The 26,471-nt window shown below is 46.2% G+C and overlaps 1 protein-coding gene across 3 annotated transcripts in view; it reads right to left on the bottom strand.

Annotated features, from left to right (window-relative positions):
- The window catches only part of CNIH3 (cornichon family AMPA receptor auxiliary protein 3), a 271,804-nt gene that overhangs the window by 4,657 nt on the left and 240,676 nt on the right, over positions 1-26,471 (bottom strand). For all 3 annotated transcript variants that reach the window (XM_060127685.1, XM_060127676.1, XM_060127694.1), the window contains exons 4-5: positions 6,609-6,721; positions 2,300-2,443 (exon numbers count right to left, since the gene is read on the bottom strand). In XM_060127685.1, coding sequence (XP_059983668.1) covers positions 2,300-2,443; positions 6,609-6,721 — 257 coding nt within the window. The remainder of the gene's footprint in view (positions 1-2,299; positions 2,444-6,608; positions 6,722-26,471) is intronic.

Below are 26,471 nucleotides of genomic sequence, written 5' to 3'. Positions count from 1 at the left end.
GAGAGTCCTGGCTCTCCACAAGCCTGGATCTAAGGGGCTGGGAGACCCTGAGGTGGGAGAAACAGGATCCTTGAGGAGCCCTGAAGAGTTCCAAGATGTCAGGTTCAACAAAGAAGGCAGAACCCTGGTTGCCACCCAGGGTCCCAGCTGAGGCGGGAGGAGCAATTGATACCCATTTTGTTTTGGAAACAAAGTAATTAACACATGTAACCTAAAGGCAGCGCCAAACTGAACAGAATGCCTGGAACATCATCAGTTACAGGAAGATCACAGTCATCTAACGGGCAGAAGCCCCAATATGGCCGCCACAGCCCAGCAGACAGAGAGCAGAGGAGCTCTCTATCTGTAAATTCCTATGACCCCTAGGCCCTGTTCCCTCCGGCACCTTAGGCTCCAGCAGCTGCTGCAACAAAACTGAAATGAGGAAGCTTGATCTGCCTCAGTCTCCACCCAGACTAAGGAGGATCCCAGGCTAACGGGGCAGGAGCCAGGGAACGCACTGCCCTTATTCTGCTGGCTTTGAGGAGGGGCAATGCTGTCTCTGGGGACAGGCCCCTCAGCCCATGACTCAGCAGAGGAGCTGTGTGCAGCCCCGCAAAGAGGCTGGGCACACTCCGGGGAAGAAAGTGAACCTCCTTGTTAGCGCGAGGTGCCAAATCGCTAAGCCCGTGAGGGTTGCCCATGGCAGGAAGCAGCCTGAGAAAGCTTTAGTTGCTAGAAAGTTCAGACTTAGATCAGGGAGACTTGGGCCAATCTGCTGGGCACCTCGGAAAGCTCCGGAGAGGCTTCGGAGGCCCTCAGGCTCCTTGCAAATTGAAGCAGGCATTGTCCCAGGACACTCCATCCAGGAAGAGGAGGGAAGGCGTCACCCTGAGCCTGAACCAACCCTTGACTCCAACGAGAATGTGGTAGAATATTCCGAATCCCCTCCAGGGCCGAATTATTCCAGAGGAGGTTACAGCCCTGAGGGTTATAGGAGAAGACTCGGGGCGTCTGAGTCTTCTGGACGCTGGGGATGCAGAGGGGAGATGAGGTGGACCCAGGCAGCAACTCCAGAGTGACGCTTGGCCCCAAAATTCAGAATCAGCAGATCTAAGCCCAGGAATCTGCACTGTTAAGAAGCACACCCTCCTCAGCCCCTGATTCTGATGCAGGAGGTCCAAAGACCACACTTCGATAAAGACTTTTCTAGAGGTTTCCTAAGACAGCCAGCAGTTAAGAGCTCAATCTTTGGGATAGGACCTGAGAGGGACTTCTCACTGTGTCACCCTGAGCTGTGACCGTGTGAAAATTATCTAACGTCTCGGACGAGGTTTCCTCATTGGTAACGTGCAGATAATGATAGCCTTTAGCTCACACACTGAGCAATACATATCGCGCTCTTTGCTCGAAGAATGGCTCGTTTTTAAATGCTGGATAAATGCAGCTGCTTCCCATGCTGCCCCAGCCTAACCTGAACCCCGAGGCAGCCTTGGAGTCTAACATCCCCAGCCTCCGCTTCCTCACCCGGCTAATGGCCACCCGGCCACTTTGGAGACAGTGCTGGGGTACCTGGAGATAGCATGGTCTGGTGCAGGTAGCGACAGGAGAGCAAGGTGACAGGTGAGACACCCCAGAGATGAGCCCAAAGAGGAACAGGAAGGAGGAGAGACATTTTCAGAAAAGACACTGTCTGGGGTATCAAACCACGAGACAGTCTGTTTATAGCTATCTGCTTAGTTAGGATGTTCTGAATAAAGAGGTGAAAAGAGGGGAGATTCCTGAAACAGAATTACAAAGCCAGCATGTTTTATTTAATTAGAATGGCGTTACATAATATTAGGAGAATTGTAAGTATAAGCACTTAATGGCCCAACATGCCCATTTGTGAAGCATTGACTGCCACGGGGTGTGGGGGGGTCTCTGTTGTGGTCCCCAAGATTGCTTTCACACAGACTAGGGGGCAACGAGGCTATGTATCCGGGGCCACAGGTGACCTGAGTGTCTGAGCTGTGGAGTTGCTGGGGGCAGGGTGCCCATGCATGGGGAAGGAGTCACCAAGTGCACCTCACCAATCATCTCCTAAGAGGGGTTGGCAGAATGTGCGTTCACCATGTAGCCCAAAGGATGTTCCTATCAGCCAGCAAGGCCTCCAGCAGGACCTTCCACCCCTCCCACTTCTTGACACAGAAGCTCTCTCTCCTGAACCAGTTAGGTGGCTGGCAGCATCCTTGACAGGCTGGGACTCCTACCTGCAAAAGCCGGAAATTTTCTCCATTTGCTGCAGGAGTCAAACCCACAAGAAGGGGCAGAAACTCACCAGTAAAGGTAGTAGAAGAAGGAGAGGAGATAGAAGGCCAGCTTACACCAGGCCTCCTTCTGACAGTAACTCAAGGTGTCTGCGTTCATGACCACCGGCGGGTCGTAGGCTAATTCGGAGCTATCTGCCGGACAGTGGAAGTACCTGCAGAGAAAGCGCACGGCATCATCGGCTCTGAGGCTTGGACAGGACATCTGAAGTCGTCTGGGCTGAGTCCCCCTGATGCCAGACTTCCAATCCGAGGAATCTCTGCTAAGCAGCTGTCTGCCTTCTGCCCAGAATCACTGCCCAAATTACAGCCCAGGCACTGCTAAAAAGTCGCTCAGCCACTGTCTTCTAGCAGGTAGTAACGCCCAAATACTCAGATCCACCAGTATCAGGCGCACCTCACACACAGCTGCTCTGACAGAAGGAAAACGTGTCCCATGGTGGTACCTGGGAGATACCAGGAAGAGCCTCCTTCCTCCAGGGATGTGGGTTGGTGGGGTGAGGGGGTAGCGGAGGGAGGCCCACAATGTGTATGGATCTGTGTTGCCAGTAGGGGCACAGGCGCGGGTTGATGTCAGTTGCATATCCGCTGCCTGGTGTCGCTGTACCACAACTCTACCATGAACATTAATTATTTGGATTAAACATTAATTACTTTTGGGTTATCCTCCTCCCAGACCCCCTTTTAGAATCCTGAATACTCTGGGAGGGACATCATATTCCCACTTGAGTGTGGAGTAGTTTACAGGTCATTTTCTTCTTTATGTAAGGACCCAGCACAGCGAACAGAATATTGGCCATCGCGGGGAGAGAGCAGCCCCTGAGGGAAACTGGGTAAACCTAAGAGCAGTGGGAGGAGAGAGGTGAGTGCAGACTTTGCCTTCTTCAAAGCATCACCTCAGCTCAACGTGAACTGGCCTTGCTTCGGGAAGGAGAGAAACTCTCCCACTGCGCTGTGTGAGACCTTGGGAAGTGGTCAGGTAGGAGGCAAGTCCTGTCCCTGAGGCCGTCCCTCTGGCCCTCACCAGATGGCTGCCCCCAGGGCCTCAGCCAGGGCCTCATTCAAAGCCAGAGAACAAAGTGCAGCTGAAATCGCGCAGCGGGCTGTTCTTTTTGTCAGTCTGGTAATGGAATCAGGAGGCCAGGTGCAAATTAATGGCTCCTGTGAGGCTCTGGGACAGGCCGTGATCCTCGAGTGAGAGCGAGGACCGGACGCGTGGTCTGACGGGCTTAATCACATCGGCTTTGAAGAGCATCCCTGAAATGTAGCAACTCACAGAGCTGGTATTTCAGATCCCTCTTCATCTGCTTCAAAGGATTGCACTGACATTATCTGTCATCCACGCTATGCAGAGAGGAAACCGCAAGCCAGATTCAATGACATCTGCCAGGTCTCAGCCCTCCAGGCCACTCACCTCTCCTCTGCCCAGGAGCAGATTTCACAACCTATTTGCTTTTGCTGTGGCCTTGTTCCCAGGAGGCCTCATTAAGTGGAGGAAGGGGTGGCAGGGTGGCTGAGTGGCCCAGTGGACAGAGCCAGGGCCCTGAGGCCCACCTGTCCCCAGACTGAGATTCCTCACGTCAACTGTTAACCTCTCTGAGCCTCAACTTTCTCATCTGCAATATGGGACTGAAACTGCCTACTCCAAAGGGCTGTTGTGACAATTGTGTGAGGTGATGGGTCCAAAAAATCTCCAAGAACAGGTACTGAACAAAAGTTTTGCGGTTCTACTTGTACTTAAAACAAACTGGGAGCTAGGGCAGAGGGGGCTTTATCTGCACTAGAAACATCGCTCGGCTGGACCTTTGGAAAGGAGGGGAAAGCAGAAATGAAATAGAGGGGTTTCAAGGACTCTGATTTTTATTTTTTCTTTTCTTCTTCTTCTTTTTTTTTTTTTTTGTGGACTCACCACGCAGCATTCAGACCAGGGATTGAACCCGTGCCCCTGCAGTAGAAGCGTTGAGTCTTAACCACTGGACCACCAGGGAAATCAGGACTCTTATTTTTTAAAGGACATTTGCCCTCCTCACTCCTTTTTCTTTCATTTTCTGAGTACTTAACAAATTACCAGAACTAGGCTAGACCCTGTCAGGGATTCAAAAAAGTAAGACGAGCTCCCTACTGGCAAGGAGACTGCAGTCACTCCCTTCTTTTACACGGAAACGTTCCAAGTTTAAGGACACGGCTGGCTCTCCTGCCCTCCCTTTTGGAGGAGTGATAGCCCTAAGAAGCCGCGTACCAATCAAAGTTTTGTAAATTAACCACATTTCTGATACCTTGGATTGACAACACACTATTTGAAGGACCTCGGGATAAATTCATTTTAGAAGGAGAAGAGCCAGCCCCTAGGTGACAAGGACACGGCCTGCAATCCACAGAGAGGTGGCCCTGCGATATCCCAGCTGAGTGATTCTGGGCCACGACGTAACCTTTGTGAGTCTCTGTAACCTGTGTGTGAAACAGGGAGAGGCAACCCCAAAGCACCTGTTTGTTGTGGGTACCAGAGGAGGTAGGCGTGGAAAGTCTCTGAGTGGGTAGGCGATACGTTTCAACAGCATTATGCTTCTATTTGACTCCTCTCTAAATTCAGATTTTAGGTTACCTTTACAGAGAAGGACTTTGTTATGTAACTGAATCGTCTTATTTCCTCCCTCAACCTGTGTCCCGCTCTTGGTCACCTCCCAGCCACCCAGCCTAGACACTCCCTCTCCCTCACCTCCTGCATCTAATTACTGGCCAAGGCATGTCCAGTTTACCTCTCCAAACCCTCTCCTTCTCTCTCCATTCCAACGTCCAACTTCAAGCCTCCAGTCTCTCCACCTGGAATTTCACCAGAACTTCCTAACTGGATTTCGTCCTCAAAGTTTCACCCTCCAACCCAGCCTTCCCACGGCTGTGAGGGTCACCTTCCTAAAACTCGGAGCAGGCACTGCCACCTTCCTCCTCAAAACTTCTGAGCGGTATCCCTCTCCTACAGAATAAATTAACTCCAACTTTCTATCAAATCATTTCAGACCCTCCTTACCTGATCCCCAGCTGTCAACCCCATCTCTGCTCCCTTCTATCTGAGAACCCCACATCCAAGCACACGGAGCAATCACTGTTCCCCAGACACACCAGGTGCTTTCTTACATCTGAGCAGGCCAGTCCCTTAACCTCGAATGTGGTTTTCCAGATTCCCCAGTGTCACACTTCCATTTCTCTACACTCCTACCTATGTTCCTTATATATCTGGTAAGAATCGATTTTCCTCTACCACTAGGGTATATGTTCCTTGGGGGTAACGGTATTATTTTACATTCATCTTGGAATCCCCCGTAATGTCTGACACGTAGTGTGTGTTCCATATGTTTGCTGAATGAAGGGGTGAATGTTCTAGATGTGACTAAATACAGGCTATATTGTATGCTGTAATCACAATGATTAAATATTTGGGGGACGAAGGGAAAGCGTGGTTAACTTATTTGCACATCTGCATTCTTGACTACTTTCGTATTCCCCCTCCCTGCCTCCTATATACCCCCATGGCGACTCTCTTTTACCTAAATCACATGATCTGATGCACGGTCTTAGCAGGGAAGAGATTTAAAATCAGAACAGTCGCAGAAAATCCAGCCCATATGGTAGGTGGGCTATTTTTATTAAGATATAATTCATCTGTCAAAAAAATTCACCTTTTAAAAGTATACAATTCAGCAGTTTTTCGTATATTCATAAGAGCTGTAGAACCACCACCAGTATCTAATTTCAGAACATCTTCATCCCTTTCAAAAGAAAACAGTGTAGTCGCACCTCACGCCCTCTCCCTTCCATCCCCTAGCAATCACCAGTCTACTTTCTGTCTCTATAGATTGGCCTATTCTGGACTTTGCCTATAAATGGCCTTTTGTGACTTGCTTCTTTCACTTGTAATTTTTTCAGGCTTCACCCATGTTGTAGTGTGTATCAATACTTTATTGCTTTTTATTGCCCAATAAGACTCCATCGAAAGGATATACCACATTGTCTTTATCCATTCATCTTCTGATGAACATTTGGGTTGTTTCCTCTCTGCGGCTGTTGTGAATAATGCTCTAGCTGCCTTTAACGCTGATCTGTGAGAGCTGAGGCTGTGGTTAGTGGAACCTACAGGAAGGGCCTTCCCTTCCTGAATTATTGTCTGAGGGCAGCTTGCAAAGAAGGCTTTGAGGAAAGGGTCACCAAGGGAAGGGACGAGAGGAAGGCACTAAGTGGCCGGTCCATCTGGGGGGACATCGTCTCTGGAGGGCAGGCTGACCAAGCAGAAAAGGGGAAGGATAGGGCAGTCCCAAGCAGACTTACCTCCAGAAGTGATAGAAAAGTAGAGGGACATTCAGCCCCAGGGTGAGCCACTCCTGAGCGCACAGGAACATGATGCAGAAGAGGCTGTGGATGGAGTATTCCGGCAGCACCAGCTGAAGAGGGAGCAGAGACACAGGCCTGCGTTAGAGGGAGGAAAAGTCACTCCTGCATCTATAGCGGCTGACGTCCGCCTGCCTGGACACTTCCTCTGACATGCTGGTGACACAGAGGTCCTTCCCGCAGCATCACAGAGTCACTGCCCCTGGACTGTGACCCGTCTCTGGTAAGTTCTCCTCTTTAAGGTACCGGAGCCATGCTTTATACCCAAAAAGGACACAGGCCCTCAGCACCCTACTTACCAGAATAGGGCACTTGCTTCAGGGGGTCACCTGTGGATGACCACAGGTGGGAAGAGCGGAAGAGGCCATCCAGCCCCTGTGACGTCTGGCCCAAGGCAGGACCCACTGGAAGAAATACTGATAGACTTTCTAGTGATTCTATAACTGCCCTGCTCGTGTTCTCCTAGGCCCTGTGTATCCTCCCATAGAAACTCACAAACCTAAAGCAAATATGTATATACTGTTCAAACACAGGAGCGTTGGGAAAAAAGTGAGAAACAGCATTTTTCTTGATGCTGCGTGGATGAAGAGGAATCCAAGAGTAAGAACATGTATATGACAAAAGAGGGAAAGTTTAGCCTCTGGAGGAAGGGGAAAGAAACCAGCCCAGACCAAGAAGGGTCAGATAGTGGAAGGCAACCAACAGGAAGACGAAGCTCCGTGAGCCCAATCTACCTGCACTGGTGTAAAAAGAGCTCAACGTGATTGAGAACCCACCCCCCAAGGGTGTTTACATCTTAACAGAAATCAAAGTTGTAACAAAAATCAAAGTGACTGTAAAGGAGAAATTTGGTCCCCGGGCCAGTAACAAGGAAACCCCAAAATAGAGATATTAAGGTACCATCTTTCCCAATCATATAGGAATAAATATTTAATGAATGAATAGTTAATGAATTAGTTATTTCATTAATAGTTACTATTTAATGAATTAAGTTAATATATATATTCATTATGTGTATATACATATTCATATATATATGGGGGGATAGCCTCTGTGTGTCATTTAGACCAGCGGTCCCCAACCTTTTTGGCACCAGGGACCAGTTTCATGGAAGACAATTTTCCATGGGGGGATGGTTCAGGCGCTAATGCGAGCGCTGGGGAGCGCTGGGGAGCGGCAGATGAAGCTTCCGCTCACTCGCCCACCGCTCACCTCCTGCTGTGTGGCCCGGTTCCTAACAGGCCGTGGACCAGTACTGGTTTACACCACGCTGAATGCTTCGCTCCGTCTAGCAAATTCTAACCATCCTTCAAGGCCCATCTCAAATAGCACTTTCTAATGGAAGCTCAGCCCAACCTACCCCACCTCACCTCACCCCACCCTGCAGCCCCACAGCATGCTTTCCGACCCTCACTCAGGGGGACTTTCCATAACCTGTCCATGATGGAGTCATTACCTTCTTTCTTACCTCTCGACACACATGGATCTACCCCTAGTCTATGAGCCACCTTGGCCAAACTCTATTCTTTTCTCATCTCCATTTGCAAAGTGCTTTTTTGTACTTAGCAGAGACTGAACGAGTATTTGATAAAATGAATTGAACTGACCAAGTGCATACGTTTGGAGCATGGTTGGCTGGCATTAGGGATGCAGCCTGTGGTCACAAACCAAGATTTCTCTGGGGGGAAAACAAACGGCCTTGAACTCTTCTATTTGGGGAAAGAACATGACTTTGGTCTCATTCATCTCTCACTTTAGTCAGATGAGCTAACCGCCCCAGAAGGGAAATACAGTGGGGGACACACATTTGAAATAAATACATGCAGAGGCACAGGTGTTAAGAAATGCATTCTGTAACTAAGTGGCATCTTCTTCATTCTCAAGTCCAGTGAAGAATGAATTGCATTGGCCTGCCTCTTAGAATTCTCGGGCAATAACCCTGGAATCAACGTCCAAGAGCCAGCGGTCCAGAGGCAGTGGCCTCAGTGGGTGAACCGGCACAGCTAGCCTGTGAGCCTCAACGACCCGGTGGGAGGGTGTACGTCTCAACATTTCTCCTCACAGGACCTTGCAGCCATCCTTTCCAACCCCATCTGCGGCCAGCCAAGACACCACCTTACCTCCTCCCGTTCGAAGAGAAAGCCCCTGTTCTCAGCCTGCCAGCCCCAGGGGGTAGCGGCTGTGACCTCTCCTATGCACGTCTCTACATTTTTTAATCATTGATTTCAGCCACTTAGGCCGAGGTAATTAACATGTTAAGAGACAGCCACCCCAGGCCTGGATCATCCCCGGCTCACAAACCTCTGACTGATTACAGTTTGGATCTCAGGTCCCTCTATTCAGCACCACTGTTTCTTCTCTCTTCGAGGCTTGATTTATAGCGGAAGCTGCAACCTGCTGAGCAGGGAGGATTTGTCACTGTCACCACACTGAGGAAAACTGATTAAGGGAGGCCAGCTGGGTCCAGAGGTGCCCCACCTGCTGGGGGTGGGATCAAAGCTGCAGAATCCAGGCTGCTCTTTGGGGTGGCTTCTCCCCAGCTGCCTCTTCCGATCACTGAGCAGCGCATCCTTGCAGGTGGGAGGGCGAGGGTGCCCTTTACGTCCACACGTTGTTTCTCTCCCGCTTCCCCAGGCAGTCCCTGTCTCAATGGCAGGGGAGACTTATGGACCCAGTGAACCTTGGCCGGGCCATGAGCACCAGCCTTGACCAGCGGGCATTACTGCTTCCCTCCATCTTCCCTCCACTTCCCGTATCCATTGCCGGGAAGGTGGGGCCAAAAGGCTGTGAGCGGAAACGGCTGGAGCATTTACCAGCCGATGCAAAGCGCTCCAGGCTCTCTCTCTCTGCCCTCTGACACGGCAAAACGCACTTAGGCTGGAGGGTCCTCCAGCATCCGGAAGCCATAGGTGAGGAGAGGCGCGCTGGGGCAGCCGGTGATAGACACCAAACATGAACAAGAAAGAAACTTGTGGGGTGTTTGGGGGTTTTTTTTGGCTGCCCCGCGGGGCATGCGGGATCTCAGTTCCCCGACCAGGGATCGAACCCGTGCCCCCTGCCATGGAAGCGCGGAGTCCTGACCACTGGACCGTGTTCTAAGCTACTGAGATTTGGGAGTTGTTTCTTAACCACAGCGTGATTTAACCCATCTTGTCTGGTACAAAATGAGTAATCAGTGAGAAAAGCAAAGCGGTAATCATCCCTCTTTATCCTTCCCCGGATCAGCCAGCCCGCCTTTCCTTTCACAAGCACTGGGCACGCCGAGGCAGGGGCTGAATGACCACCAGGCGGGCATAATGCTTATTCATTCGTGTGGGCAGTTGGACTAGCTGTCCCCTCCCAACCTTGCTTATCTCGGTTATACAAAGACCGCCCCTGAATCTCCCCGGCCAACCACAGAAACACTGAGGGGAGGACTGCCCGCCCGCCCTCCATCCTGAGTCATACCCTCACACTGCAGAACACTGTTTCCTTGTCTTATGACAAGCTGTTGGAATGGTGCCACTCTCATTCTTTCACACAACAGAGGGACTGTTTCACGCAGGCCACAGTCTATTGAATTCCCGTGTCTTATTATGCCCTGCTTTACAGAGTTATAAATACTAAATAAGTGGTCTCAATACAGGTATTGTGGGGTTGCTGAAAAGACTGCAATTCACTCCAACCAGGGGGGCTCACAGAAGGTTTTGCGATCAAGGCGGAATCAAGGGAACTTGAAAGGATGAGTAAAACCTCATCATGCGAGGAAGCCAGAGGTCAGCATTCCAGGAAGAGGAACCGTGAGAACAAAAGCAGAGAGGTGACAGTCACCACCTGGGCGGGTTCTGCACAAGCCCAGCGAAAACGGCCACTCACTCATCATTTAATGGATTAACGCCCGGCCTGATGTGGGTCAAGTTCTGGGTAAATGTTCATTTCATTCCCCTCCTGCTGGGACTCAGCCTTCTCATCCCCTGGTGCTGGAGGCTTTGTGTGTCACCATCGTAAACTGAGGGGTGGGGGCCTGCCATGAGAGTATGATGACGACACAGCCTCCTCCCACTATTCCCTGCCCTGATGTACGCAGAGGTCCAATGTCAGCTGAAGCTCTCAGCGCACGCCAGCAAAGCTCAGACACTTGCCAGTGCAGACTTCAAAGATTTCACCCACTCCCCCGCTTCTTCCATCACTTCTAAGAGGATGCATGTGGCATCTGGGAAGGATCGCCTGTCCTGACTTCCTGCCCAGATTCTCGTCCTCAATTTTCATTTCCTGGCAGTCATTTCCATCCCAATAGCCCACAGCCACCGTGTGCTGAAAACTCACTCTCCTCCCAACACCTGTAACCTTTATCTCCTAAATTTCCGATTTCTGCTAATAATAGCTATCTCTGATTTCTCTGTCTCATCCATTTCCTCACCCGTCTGTTTCCAAATCTTGTCATTTCTTCTTCACAGCCACCTGGGTTTGTTTTTCCTTTTTTATTTCTACTGCCCCTTACTGGTCTGGGCCCCTGCACATACTCCCAAGGCGGTGCAGGAACAGTCTAGCAGGTTTCTGTCCCTGGACCCTGCTCCCTCTGTCCAACAGAGCAGCTAGCTCTTCTCCTCTGTAAGTGCCACATTCAGCTCCGCTCTAAGCTTTCATCCACAACCTTGTTTTCCTGGAAATTTTATTTTATTTGTATTAAAACTATTTTATTTCTACTTACGCATCATCTCATTCATTCATGTATCCATTCATTCTCCGGCTTTAGCCCCCAAGCAACTTGCAGCTGACTGGTAACCTTTACCTATGATGGGAGAATACTATGATAATGTATCAATGCCTTATTTCATTGCTGTGGAGGAGAGGGGTATCAGGAGGCAAGAGGAGAAGCTCTTCTAACCCCCAGAGGGAGAGGAAAGAGAGAGGGGATGCTTGGAGTGGAAGTAAAGGAATGAAACTCCCTGGGGGAGAGCAGGGATTCCCTAAGACTGGGGAGGAGGGGGTGGTGAAGGAGGAGAAGGCGTGGCCAGCACCCTAGTGCTGGAGATGTGCTCCTGGCTCCCACCATGCATCCCAAGGGGGGCAGGATTTCTGAGGGGCTGGTATAAGCATGGCTGGGACCAAACCCCCTAAAAGTCAAGCCACAGAAGCCTAGGGGTAGGTTCCAGGGCTGAGGGTAGCTTGAAGGGAGTGGCAGCTGTGAGACCCAGAGATTCCACCCATCTCTCAGTGAACACTGTTGACTCAGACAACAAGGCTTTTCTGCTGTGATCACATTGGGCTAAAAATATTAGCCCACTATCTCAAAGTGTTACATAAATTCTTACCAGTTACATAACGATCAACTGTGTGATATTGAGAAAAGCAGCTGAGCATGTTGAGCCTTATTTATCTCATCTGTAGATGCCAACATTTACAACCTACCAGCAAGGGTGGTAGAAGGGACACAGGGTGTCCCTCTGACAGTGCTCTCAAAGGGGAAGAAGCATCAAAGAAAGGAAGATGCCGTTATCGCGATGAATGTGATCATTGTTACTGTTAACAATCACATATGAGCTATTTACCATTCTCGGGACTTGTCACTCTTACCCTGAAAGTCAGTGAAATGGCCCAGAACCAAATCTGGTTTCCCGATTCTCCATCCGGTCTCCTCTGACCCCCGCTCTGATTAAACCAGGCTTCCAGCTTTGCCAAGTGGAAAGAAAAACCAAGGGTTGTTTAACAGCCTGCCTCTCAAACCATTAAAAACCCCAATCCCCGCCTGTTTTCAAACAACAATAACCCAGTTCCCTTCGTTGCATTGTCCTGTATTGTTGTATCTGTCCTAAGGTTTATCTGCCCAGGAGCCAGTGAATATGTATGAAAAAGAAGAAAAAGATAATGTCTCTTTCATCTGATTTCCCAGCCCACACCAAACTGGCCCTAAAACAGAGGAGCCCTTCTGGGATGAGCAGGGAGGAGGCAATCTTCTCAGAAACGTCCAGCATTGGAGAGCCGTTCTCTATTTGTCCCCAAATGAACAACTGTGCACGTGACTCACGTCAGGAGGAGACAGCAGGAAGGAAGGACAGGATGGCAGCTTAGGAACCTGGGATTTTGCTAAATGGAAGACTGAGAAAAGCATTCAAGCACTATCAGGAAACCTTATTCTGTCTGAGGCCTTCTTTAATTGCTCTGGGTAAAGCTCTCCTAGAGAGGGCGCTGCCTCACAGCAGTCAGGCAAAAGCCTGCACCAGCCTGGGGGTTGGGAGGGCGGGCCAGCCCTCCCAGGGGCAAGGCTCCCTGCAGCCTCTGGTCCCTCCGGCTAAGAGCTGGCACCCCGACCTCAGATGGCATGACTAAGCAGGAACACCGGTTGGGCCGACTAGAGTGTTGCCTATTTGAGGATGCTGGTACGTTAAACTGTTTGACCTCCTGGATTTTGCACAGTGTTTATCCAATATTTTAAAGGGGAGAGCGGATGACTCTGGGACATACTCAACAGAGAATCACCTAGTCTAGAACTGTAATTTAAAAAGTCACCATAAAATGGGGGGAGGCGAGGGAAGGATAAATTAGGAGTTTGAGATTAACAGATACACGCTACTATATATAAAATAAATAAATATATAAATATATATAAAATATATATAAAATAAACAACAAGGACCTACTGTATAGCACAGGGAACTCTATTCAATATCTTGTAATAATCTATAATGGAAAAAAATCTGGAAAAAAAATACGTGAATCACTTTGCTGTACACCTGAAATTAACACAACACTGTAAGAAAAAGAAAGAAAACAAAAGTCACCATAAATTATTCTGATGTATGCTGACTGTACACACACCAGGAACTGTGGACCTGGTTCTGTGCCCTTCGCTGCCAGCACTTCTCCTAAATGCCTGGGCCAAGTACTGCTTCGACCTTGTCTCGGTCAGGATCAGAGCCTCACAGCTGATCCCAGGAGACTGAGCCAGGCCTCAGGGGAAATCAGTCACCGAACATGTTCCCCACGGGCCTGTCACCCAGAAACACAGGGGCAAGAGGGGGCGACAGCCAGGGAAGGAGATCCTGCCTGAGTGACCCAGGATGTAGAAACAGGAGCATTTTCCTTCCGGCCTGCAGAGGCCAGGAGTTCAGTGAGGGCACAGAGGTGGGGCAGGGAACCACGGAGCGCTGCTTCCAGCCCCAGGGGGCTTCCTCTGCAGGCCTTCCACTGTCCAACCCCATGGGGCCCTCTGGCTTCTTCCCCTCTCTCCACCCATCCTCCCTGAGCACGTTGAATCCACGCTGAGGAAGCTCCTGCAGCTTTCCTGACACCCACAGGGGCTCACTCTGCATGCGGAGAAGGCAACAGAGAGAGGAAAAGGTCCAGGGAGAGGAGGTGCGGTGCGGGGTAAGCCCATAACCCCGCTGCCCACTGCTCCTGGCCACCTAGAGTGAGGAGGGCCCAGTTCACAGCTCGGCCCAGAGGCCCCCGTTGGGACTTGACTGTGCACTGACGTGCTGCAGACCCCGGCCCAGCCACCGTGGACCACTCTGGCTCCCTGCCCAGACTCCCAGGAACTGCCTGGGAGCCTTCCTGTCCTAACTGCTCCTCGGGGACCAGCTTCCACTCTGACTGACTCGCATGGGCTCCAGCACCCCTAGTCCCCCTGCCATTTCCCGTGGGCCCTCACCACCAGCTGTGCTGTGTGCCGGGGACACGGAAGGAAAAGTGTGCGTGCACAACTGCATGAGGAAGGGGCTCCCTCCAGTCGAGTTCACAAGGGTCTCAGGTTCGCTTCTGGAGGAGAAGGAAACCGGGACAAGAAGTAACAGAACGGGTTTTGCTCGCTGCTCTACCACCCTGGCACTCCCACTGGCCCCCCTCCTCCAGCCCATGTCTTTAAGCATGTCTTCACCATCATCCAGCAGTGATTCCCAAACGTTATGGTACTTCCGAATCACCTGGGAGTCTTGCTAAAACACAGGTGGCTGGGCCCTACACCCAGTTTCAGATTCAGTAGGTCTGGGTGGGGCCTAAGAACCTGCCTTTCTAACCAGTTCCCAGGTGAAGCACTGAGAACTTTGTGCCTCCAGGTGTGGTCCCAGGACCGGCATCGCCAGCATCACCCAGGAGCTTGTCGGAAATACAGAATTTAGGCTCCGTCCCAGACCGCTGAATCAGAACCTGGTGGGGGTTGAACAAAATCCCCAGGTGATTTACATGCACCTTAAAGTTTAAGAAATGACTGGTCAGCACTGAATCCCAAAATAGGATCCTCCAGCCACCTGTAGCAGAACTGCCTGAGACACTTGGTTTAAAATGCAGATTTCTGGGTGCTATACCCATCTGCTAAGATAAACTGTGGCCAGAAACATGCATTTTTCAGAAGCATCCCAGGTGCTTTTGTTAAATATTTGAGCTGAGATTCACAGACCAAACACACAAGGCAGAGGCTTCCATTCTGAAGACCCAGGGTCCCAGTGCCCCAGCAGGGCTGTGACAGTCCTGCACTCACAGAGCAATGCTCACCAACTACTGCTCACGGACTTGAGTCTGGGTAGGTAGCATAGGCAGATAAGGGCAGTAGTGTCTGGCTCCTGGCTCTCCAAGCCACCAGCATGTGGAAGAACACCCATGAAGCTCCCTTAGAACCCATGGCCATGGTCTCTGATCTTGAAGGGCTGGCCTTGGCATCTTCCAGGGATGGAGGTCATCCCTCCAGCATCCTTCCACCTCCAGAACCTCACAGCCTCTAGTTTCCGCCATCTTCTGCCTGTCCTCGGCAGGTCACCTCTGCCCTTTGCTGTCACAAGCTCCTTCTGCCTGTCTCCGGCCTTCCCTGTGTCTCAGTGGACTTTCTAAACCTGGAAGGTGACTGGTTCATTTTAGGACCAAATCTTTGGATTCCAGCCCTGCCCTGCCCTGCCCATACCTCCCAGTCTGCCTTTATCACCATTTTCATGCAGCTTCAAGATACGCTTGAATTTCAAAAGCCTCTCTGCCAGTTTCCTCACATACTTGTAAAATTACTGAACTAAGAGCCCACTCAGGGAGGAGGTGAGAATAAAAGCACTCTCTCAAGCAATGCCATATTTTTAAAGGGACAAAATTCTCCTACAACTAGTGGGAAATTCAAAGACATCTTAAGCTAACACTTGTAGCTACCCACTCCTTTCTTCCTTTCTCTAAGCCAGGGATGAGGGAAGTAGGAATTGTCATGTTCAGAATACAGGAAATGATTAGGCAAAAGTTCAGACGGTTTGAGAGGAGAAAGACTAACAGAAGGGAAAGTTCTAGGATGAGAAGGGCAGAAGGATAAGTGATTAACAAGCTTTCCAGTGCCGAAGAGCCCCACTTATGCACTCAGTCAGCAAATATTTATTATAAGCCCTTACTAGGCAGTGAGTGCAAAGCAGCCTAGCTGGGGCAGACTGCCATGTAAATGACCACGGAAACCACGGCTTCTACAGCACAACAAAATGGGAGCCGACGTACAGAGGTAGCTTCAAGCAACACGAGGCAGGGAGAAAGGAAAGAAGAAACCATCCACTCTGAATGAGGAAATGAAGGCGAGTTCCTTGGAGGAGAATGACCTCTGAGTTGAGATTTAGAGGATAAGCTGTATGGGGGAAAGCAGAATACCCAAGCTGGGGGCCTCCCCAACGACACTCGCCATCATCCTTCGTGGAGGTGCTTGAGATAGTCACTGTTTTCCCCGTGTGTCCTAGAAAAACACCGCTTCCAAATCTTCCACAGAAATGACCTTGAGATCAAAAACCCCTTCTACCAGCCTGTAAGATTTCCAGAGAACAGTCATGACGATTTTACCTGACCACAGCGACAGGAAGGAGGCCAAGGCCAGAAACAAGTCATCTCCTGCCCAAGTGGAAAGCTCTATGCACAGTGGATGATAATTAGTCTCGACCTTGGACTCACATTCATAGAGTTCACCAGTGAACTTAGGCACAGCTGCTAGCCCTGCCCTCCCCTCTCCAGCCCATCCCACCCGCACCACCCTCCCAGCCCAACTCCAAGGGAAGGAGCTCAACTCTTGTAGGGAACAAAGGGTCCCAAACCGCCAGGGCCTTCCTAACTCCCTGCCCTCCTAGAGTGGTGTTTTCCATGTAAGGCTTCTGTTGCCACATCATTTATGTAACAGGCACCTGCTGTTTTCAGCAAAGGGAGCTTCTCTCATTGCCCCACAGATCTTCCCTTATTAGAGCAAACTGAGCAGCAGCCTGGCTGGTCTTGAGCATCACCATACCAGGATAAAAACAGATGATTATCCCACTGAACAGCCATCAAGTGGTGTTAATTACCTGTTACTTTCAGCAAGTTAGAGGAAATTTACTGGAAACAAGCAAAAAAGGGTAGATTGAATGAGAGAACAAGTATTGGCATCTGGGGAAGGAGCTGCAAACTGCCAACATCACCATCAATTGATATTAACTGAGGGAGGGGCATCAAGATGGCGGAGGAGAAAGCCCCTGAGCTCACCTCCTCCTATGGGCATGCCAGAATTGCAACTCCTTAAAGAGCAACTCTCTGTGAGAACAACCTGAGGACTAGCAGAAAAGATTTTCCACAACCAAAGATATAAAGAAGGAGCCATAACAAGATGGGTAAGAGGAGCAGAGACATGATATAGGCAGGACCCAGGACCCACACCCTCAGGTTGGAAGCCCACAACCAAGACGAATATCACAACAAAAAGCTTGTCCCCAAGAAGTGAGAGAGGTCCAAGCCCCACATCAGGCTTCCCAGCCCAGGAATCCCGCACTGGAAAGTCAAGTCCCTAGAACATCTGGCTTTGAAAGTAACCCAGGAGTGCGTTCAGAAAAGCCAGAGGGCTATAGGAAACAGAAACTCCACTCTTAAAGGGCATGTGCAAAATCTCACATGCTCCAAGTTCCAGATAGAGGCAGTAATTTGAAAGACACCTGGGTCAGACCCACTTGCTGATCTTAAAGAGTCTCCTTCAGATCTGAAGAATACAATAAATGAAATGAAAAATACATTAGAAGGAACCAAAAGTAGATTAGAAAACACAAAGGAACAGATCATTGATCAGGAAGACAGATTAGTTGAAATCCCACAAGCTGAACAGAAAAAAAGAAAAGAGAATTAAAAAAAATGAGGATAGCTTAAGAGACCTCTGGGACAACATCAAGCATACTAACATTCACATTATAGGGGTCCCAGAAGAAGAAGAAGAGAGAGAGCGGGAGGGACAGAAAACCTACTTAAAGAAATAATAGCAGAAAACTTCCAAACCTGGGAAAGGAAACAGACATCCAGGTACAGGAAGTACAGAGAGTCCCAAACAAGATAAACCCCAAAAGGTCTACACCAAGAAACATTGTAATTAAAATGGCAAAAATTAAAGATAAAGATAGAATCTTAAAGGCAACAAGAGAAATGCAACTAGCTACATACAAGGAAACTCCCATAAGACGATCAGCTGACTTTTCAGCAGAAACTTGGCAAGCCAGAAGGGAGTGGCACAATATGTTCAAAGTGATGTAAGGGAAAAACCTACAACTAAGAATACTCTACAAGGCAAGGCATTCATTTGGATTTAAAAGAGATAAGGAGTTTTATAGATAAGCAAAGCTAAAAGCATTCATCACACCAAACCAGCCTTACAAGAAATGTTAAAGGGACTTCTCTAAGTGGAAAAAAAAAAAGGGGGGCACAACCAGAAATAAGAAAATTATGAAAAAATAATCTCACTGGTAAAAGCAAACACAAAATAAAGGCCGGGACATATGTATGGAATCTAAAAAAAATTTAAAAAAAGAGGTCTTGAAGAACCTAGGGGTAAGACAGGAATAAAGACACAGACCTAATAGAGAATGGACTTGAGGATAAGGGGAGGGGGAAGGGTAAGCTGTGACAAAGTGAGAGAGTGGCATGGACATATATACACTACCAAACGTAAAATAGATAGCTAGTGGGAAGCAGCCACATAGCACAGGGAGATCAGCTCGGTGCTTTGTGACCACCTAGAGGGGTGGGATAGGGAGGGAGGGAGATGCAAGAGGGAAGAGATATGGGAACATATGTATATGTATAACTGATTCACTTTGTTATAAAGCAGAAACTAACACATCATTATAAAGCAATTATACTCCAATAAAAATGTTAAAAAAATAAAGGTAGTGAATCACCACTTATAAAGCTAGTGGGAAGGTTAAAAGACAAAAGTAGTAAAATCATCTATATCTACAATAAGTAGTTAAGGGATATACAAAACAATGGGATGTAAAATATGATGTCAAAAATATTAAACATGGGATGTAGGAGTAAAATGCAGGGTAGTTAGAATTCACTCCAACTTAAACAACCATTGAATTGTTATATATATGAACCTCACAGTAATGAAAAACCAAAAACCTAAAATAGACACACAAAAAATAAAGGGAAAGGAATCTAAACATAACACTGAGAAGAGTCATAAAATTATAAGGGAAGAAAGAAAAAGAGAAAAAAAGGAACAGAGAAGAATTACCAAAAAAGAAAAGAAAACAATTAACAAAATGGCAATAAGTACATACCTATCAATAACTACTTTATATGTAAATGGACTAAATGTTCCAATCAAAAGACAAAGGGCAGCTGAATGGATTAAAAAATCAAGACCCATATATCTGATACCTACAAGAGACTCACTTCAGATCTAAAGATACACACACACATACACAGTGGAAGTGAGGTGGTGGGCAAGCTATTCCATGCAAATGAAAACAAAAAAAGAGCTGGAATAGCAATACTTATATCAGACAAAATAGACTTTGAAACAAAGACTGTAACAAGAAAAAAAAGGCATTTTACATAATGATAAAGGGATCAATCCAACAAGATATTACACCTGTAAATATTTATGCACCCAGCATAGGAACACCTAAATACATAAATCGAATATTAACAAACATAAAAGTAGAAATTAACAGTTATACAATAATAGCAGGGGATGTTAACACCTCACTTACCTCAATGGACAGATCATGCAGAAAGAAAATCAATAAGGTTACATAGGCCTGAAGTGATACATTAGGTTAGATGGACTTAATAAATACATACAAACATTCCATCCGAAAACTGCAGAATACGCATTATTTTCAAGTGCACATGTAACATCCTCCAAGAGAGATCACATGATAGGCCACAAAAATGTCTCAATAAATTTAAGAAGACTGAAATCATATCAAGCATCTTTTCCAAACAAAAAGGTATGAGGATAGAAATCAAGTATGAGAAAAAACACAAATTTGTGGAGTTTAAACATGATACTAAACAACCAATGGATCACTGAAGAAATCAAAGAGGAAATAAAAAATACCTTGAGACAATAAAAATGGAAATAAAATGTTCCAAAATCTATGGAATGTAGCAAAAGCACTTCTAAGAGGGAAGTTTACATCAATATAGGCCTACCTCAGGAAACAAGAAAAATATCAAATAAACAACCTAACCTTACATTTAAGGGAACTAGAAAAAGAAGAACAAACAAACTCAAAGTCAGTAGAAGAAAGAAATAATAAGATCAGAGTGGAAATAAATGAAATAGACACTAAAAAAAAAACAGTAGAAAAGATGAATGAAACTAAGAGCTGGTTCTTTGAAAAGATAAACCAAATTGATAAACCTTTAGCCAGACTCATCAATAAAAACGAGAGAGGGCCCAAATCAATAAAATCAGAAATGAAACAGAAGTTACAACCAATACCACAGAAACAAAAGATTGTAAGAGACTGCTACAAACAACTATACATCAACAAATTGGACAACCTAGAATAAATTCCTAGAAACATACAGTCTTCCAAGACTGAATCAGGAAGAAATAAGAAACATGAACAGACCAATTAACAGTAATGAAATTGAATCAGTAATCAAAAACTCCCAACAAACAAAAGTCCAGGACAAGATGGATTCACGGATAAATTCTACCAAACATTTAGAGAAGAGTTAACACCTATCCTTCTCAAAGTATTCCAAAAAGTTTCAGAGGAAGCAATGCTTCCGAACTCATTCTATTAGACCAGTGTCACCTTGATACCAAAACCAGACAAAGACAATACAAAAAAGAAAATTACAGGCCAATATCACTGATGAACATAGAAGGAAAATCCTCAACAAAATAAAATATTAGCAAATCAAATTCAACAATATACTAAAAGGATCACACACCATGATCAAGTGGATTTATCCCAGGGATGCAAGGATGGTTCAGTCTCTACAAATCAACCCATGTGACATACCACATTAACAAATTAAAGAATAAAAATCATACAATCATCTCAATAAATGCACAAAAAGCTTTTGACAAAACTTAAATCTATTTATGATCAACACCCTCAATAAAGTAGGTATAAAGGGAACATACCGCTACATAATAAAGGTCGATATGACAAACCTACAGCCAACATCATACTCAATGGTGAAAGGTTGAAAACATTTCCTCTAAGATGAGGAAAAAGACAGGTATGCCCACTCTCACCACTTTTATTCAACATAACATTGAAAATCCTAGCCACAGCAATCAGATGAGAAAAAGAAATAAAAGAAATCCAAATTGGAAAGGAAATAACACTATCTCTGTTTGCAGAAGACATGACATTATATGGAGAAAACCCTAAAGATGCTGCAAAAAAAACTAGTAGAACTAATAAATAAACTCAATAAATTTATAGGATACAAAATTAACAGACAGAAATCTTGTGTTTCTGTACACTAATAATGAACTATCAGAAGGAGAAATAAGAAAACAATTCCATTTACAATTGCACCAAAAAGAATAAAATACCTAGGGATAAATCTAACCAAGGAGGTAAAAGACCTGTACTCTGAAAATTAGGACACTGATGAAAGATATTGAATATGACACAAACAACTGGAAAAATACACCATGGTCATGGATTGGAAGAATTAATATTATAAAAATGTCCATACTACCAAAGGTAATCTACAGATTCAATGCAATCCCTATCAAAATACCAATGGCATTTTTCACAGAACTAGAACAAATAATCCTAAAATTTGTATGGAACCACAAAAGACTCCAATCAGCCAGAACGGTCTTGTGAAAGAAGAACAAAGCTGGGGGTATAATGCTCCTTGATTTCAAACTATACTACAAAGCTACAGTAATCAAAACACAGTATGGTACTGGTAAAAACAAACACATAGATCAATGGAACAGAATAAAGAGCCCAGACATAAACCCATGCTCATATGGTCAATTAATTCATGACAAAGGAGCCAAGAATACACAATGGGGAAAAGACAGCCTCTTCAATAAATGGTGTTGGGAAAACTGGACAACTACATGCAAAAGAATCATGTGGTTGTGGACTACATTCTCACTCCATGTAAAAAATAAATTCAAAATGGATTAAAGACATAAATGTAAGACCTGAAACCATCAAACTCCTAGAAGAAAACAAAGACAGTATGCTCCTTGAAATCAGTCTTAGCAATATTTTTTTGAATCTGTCTCCTCAGTCATGGGCAACAAAGGCAAAAATAAACAAATAGGACTACATCGAACTAAAAGCTTTTGCACAGTGAAGCAAATCATCAACAAAACAAAAAGGCAGCCTACTGAATGGGAAGAAGATATTTGCAAATGATATATCTGATAAGGGGTTATTAATATGCAAAATATATAAAGAACTCAGACAACTCAATATCAAGAAAAAGCAATCTAATTAAAATGGGCAGAGGATCTGAATAGACAGTTTCCAAAGAAGACATACAGATGATCAACAGACACATGAAAAGATTCTCAACATCACTAATCATCAGGGAAATGCAAATCAAAACCACAATGAGATATCACCTCACACTTGTCAGAATGGCTCTCATCAAAAAGAAAACAAATAACAAGGGTTGGTGAGGATGTGGAGAAAGGAAACCCTTGTGCACTATTGGTGGGATTGTAAATTGGTGCAGCCACTATGGAAAACAGTATGGAGGTTCCTCAAAAAATTAAAAATAAAACTACCATACTATCTAGCAATTTCACTTCTGAGTATTTAACAGAACAAAACAAAAACACTAATTTGAAAAGATATATGCACCCCTATGTAGACTGCAGCGTTTTTTACAATAACCAAGATATGGAAGCAACCTGAGTGTCCATGGATAGATGAATGGATAAAGAAGATGTGGTATATATCTACAATGGAATATTACTCTGCCATAAAAAATGAAATCTTGCCACGTGCAACAACTTGGATGGATCTAGAGGGTATTATGCTAAATGAAATAAGTCAGACAGAGGAAGACAAACATTGTATGATCTCATATGTGGAATCTAAAAAAACAAAACAAACAAAACAAAATGACAACAGAGTCACTGAAGCAGAGAAAAACTGGGTGGTTGCCAGAGGGGAAGGGGGAGGGGGTTGGGTGAAATAGGTGAAGGGTATTAAGAGGTACAAACTACCAGTGTAAGATAAATAAGTCACAGGGATATAATATACACCATAAAGAATACGCCAATAATATTGTAATAACTTTGTATGGGGACAAATGGTTACTAGGCTTATCATGGTGATCATTTTCATAATGTATTTAAATGTTAAATCACTACGTTGTACACCTGAAATTAACATAATATTTTAAGTAAACCATATTCCAATATAGCCCTCCAGACTGCCCAGGTAAGGGGGTGGTCTGAATGCAAGTACACACAGATGGGTTTGTCCAAAGTCTGTCTAAGATTAATATTAGCTGGATTGTGCCAAGGTTTACCAGAAGTGTGATTTAGCAAATTAACATTGTGAAAAAAATACAAAATAATATCATAACTTTTGCTTCCAGTAAGGGCTTGAGTGACAGTTTCTTAGTGAAAATAGTATTAGATTAAGGAACAAGAGACTTGGGCTCTAGACCTGCCTATTAAGCTGTAGAACTTTGGGTGAACTATTTAATCTCAGTGGGCTCAGTTTCCTCATCTATAAAATGGAAATAATAATCATATCGACTTCATAGGACTGTTATGAATATTAAATGAGTTAATATGTGTGAAGCTCTTAAAATAGCATCTGGCACATAGTAACACTCCATAAATAATAACTATGATTTGTAAGAAGGGGTGTTTGAACTGCACAACCCCTACAGTTGTTTTCAGCTCAAATATTCCATATAATCTGTAAAAAGCAGCAATTAAACTTCCTTGAAAATTTAACCAATGTATCTTCCTTTTCCTTCTCCAATCTATTTCTAGGTGTTTGCAAATTTTTTAAATCCTCTTTCTCCACTAATTCCTATGCCTAGAAACATGTGTTCTGTGGAATCTGATCCTTTTGTGTGTCAATAATATTAAATGGCTCCTAAGTAATATACTTCCCCATGCTCCTGAAGAATGATTTCCTCATCCTTCCTGAGTCACTATTGTGCATGTGGATGTCTGTGTTTGTCTGTACGTGTCTTTGTGGGTCTCTCTCCATACAATTGTTCTATCAGTACATTACACAGCAAGTGCTCAGCAAACTCACCATTTATTCATTCAACAAACGTGCAGTGAAAGCCTACCATGAGGTGTCTAACACTGTGGCAGGCACTGGAGGCACCAGGACGCACTAGATGAGCACTGTGACTATGCTTCAGGCATCCCCAGGCTGGTGCGAGAGACCAACAGCTGAACAACAGAATGTGCTGCAGGCTGCACTTAGACAATGGGAAGCAAACGAGTCGAAAGAAACAGCCTGAATCAGAGGCAGTGGAAGACCAGAGGCAGGCACACAGCCTAGCCGGCAGCCATGGGGAAAGAGAACCTGCTGCAGAAACACGGAAACACCTTGGGCCAGTCCCAGCCTCTACCAGCTCTCACAGAAACAACGGCAGTCTCTTCCTGACCTGTCTCCCCTCTTCCACCCCACCCCACCCCTGCTCCCAATCTATTTTCACCTAGTAGCCAAAAAGATCTTTTTGAAATGTAAATTAGATCATGTCAGTTCTTCGCTCAACCCTCCCATTGCTCCTAGAATAAAACCCAAACTCCTTACGATGACCTCTAAGGGCCTACATGATCTGGCCTCTGTGCCCTTCTGACCCCACACCCCACCATGGCTCCCTTGCTCACTCTACTCCAGTGGCATCTGTCCCTTTGTTGTTCCTGATCCCCTGCCTGTCTGTTCCCACCTCAGGGCCTTAGCGTGTGCTGTTGCCTCTGACTGGAGAGGCCCTCCCCAGACATTCTCACATCTGTGTCCGCCTCATCATTCAGGAATCTACTCAAGGTCACCTCCTCACAGGAGCCTTCCCTCTCCATCCGACATGGTTCTCTCCTTATTTGCTTTAGTTTCTTCGTGGCACTTACCGTCATTTCCTGAAAATACATCCATTATGCACTTGTTTACTTGTTTGTTGTCTGTTTTCCACACTAGACTGTTCCACGAGGGCAGCCTGTCTTGCTCACAACTTTATTCACGATGCCTAGAACAACGGCTGGCACACAGGGCAATTTTTTGTTGAGTTTATAAATAAACTACTCTTTTCCCCACACAAACAAAGCTATCGCCAACATCAAGTTAATTTGTGAGTATGAAAAACCCTAAGAGCCATCTCAGTAGACTAAAAAATAGTGCCAGTTCAACACCAATTTAGCAAGCCTCAGGTTCAGTGCGTCTGGCGTCAGTTTAGTATGTTTGTCGCATATCCACAGGCTGCAGCCCCAGCCCTGGCTGGTCCCTTACAGATGTGTACAACTGGTCATGAAGGGCTTGAGCAAAGGAGAATCAGTGCAAATTCAAACTCGGCTCAACTCTCTGAGCTCTAAGCACCCAAGGTGCTGGGTTAAATGCGGCAGGAGGCCCAGCAATGAGTAAGACCCACAGAGCTTACAATAGACAAGGGGAGATACGCTGAACACCTAAGTGACTATAAAATCCAAAGCAGAAGGTGGGGACAAGCAAAATGGAAGTATAAGCATAGTAGGTTCAAAGGAGGAAGGAAACAGATTTGCTAACACCTGCCCTTGCTAGGATAAGCAGTGCAATGGAATGAACGTGCCCCCCCAAATTCAGACGTTGAAGCCTAGTCTCCAATGTGATGATATTTGGAGGTGGGCCTATGGGAAGTAATTAGATCATGAGGGTGGAGCTCTCATGAACGGGATTAGTGCCTTTCTAAGAAGAGACATGAGAGAAATGATCTCTCTCTCTCTCTCTGCCATGTGAGGATACAGCAAGAAGATGGCCATCTGCAAACCAAGAAGAAAGCCCTCACTAGACCACTACAACACTGCCACCTTCATCTCAGACTTCCCAGTTAGCAATAAATCTCTCTTGCTTCAGCCACCCAGTCTATGGAAGTTTTGTTATAGCAGCCCGAGCATATTAAGATGCGCACACATGCACAGTGACTGCCTCAGGGTAGCCACCTCCTACTTCTCCCCACTGTCAGGGCACAGGTGTGAAGCAGTAGAATGGGCTGGCCAGTGTTATGAGAAAGCGACAAAAGGCCACCTGTCACCTGTCCCCAGCTATTGTCCAGAACCCTCTGCTGTTCCTGAGGTCCCCACTCCAGGCTCCCAGCAGGGGCTTCCATCAGTCCTTTCGATAGATGTAGGAGCTCCAATGGGGCCCAACAAGAAGCTGCACTAGATTGTTGCAAGAACACAACATTTCCCCACCTTTCTCATCTCCATTTCTCATCATTCCCACCTCTGGGCAGCCAAGAAATAGCAGAGAAGGGCAGGAGAGGATGGAAAGACAGATCCCACTTGAGGACCTCACTCCTTGCCCCACAGCTCCTTCTGCTCCATGGAGTGCCTCTCAGGTCCCTTCTAGGCTCCTTGAAACCTCCTTCCAAAGTTCTCAGTCTACTTTATAAACCCACAAGTCTTCATACTGT

The sequence above is a fragment of the Lagenorhynchus albirostris genome, chromosome 2 (genome assembly GCF_949774975.1).
Source record: "Lagenorhynchus albirostris chromosome 2, mLagAlb1.1, whole genome shotgun sequence".
NCBI lineage: Eukaryota > Metazoa > Chordata > Mammalia > Artiodactyla > Delphinidae > Lagenorhynchus > Lagenorhynchus albirostris.
The sequence above is the reverse complement of the archived record's forward strand: the minus strand, read 5'-3'. Positions and strand labels throughout refer to the sequence as shown.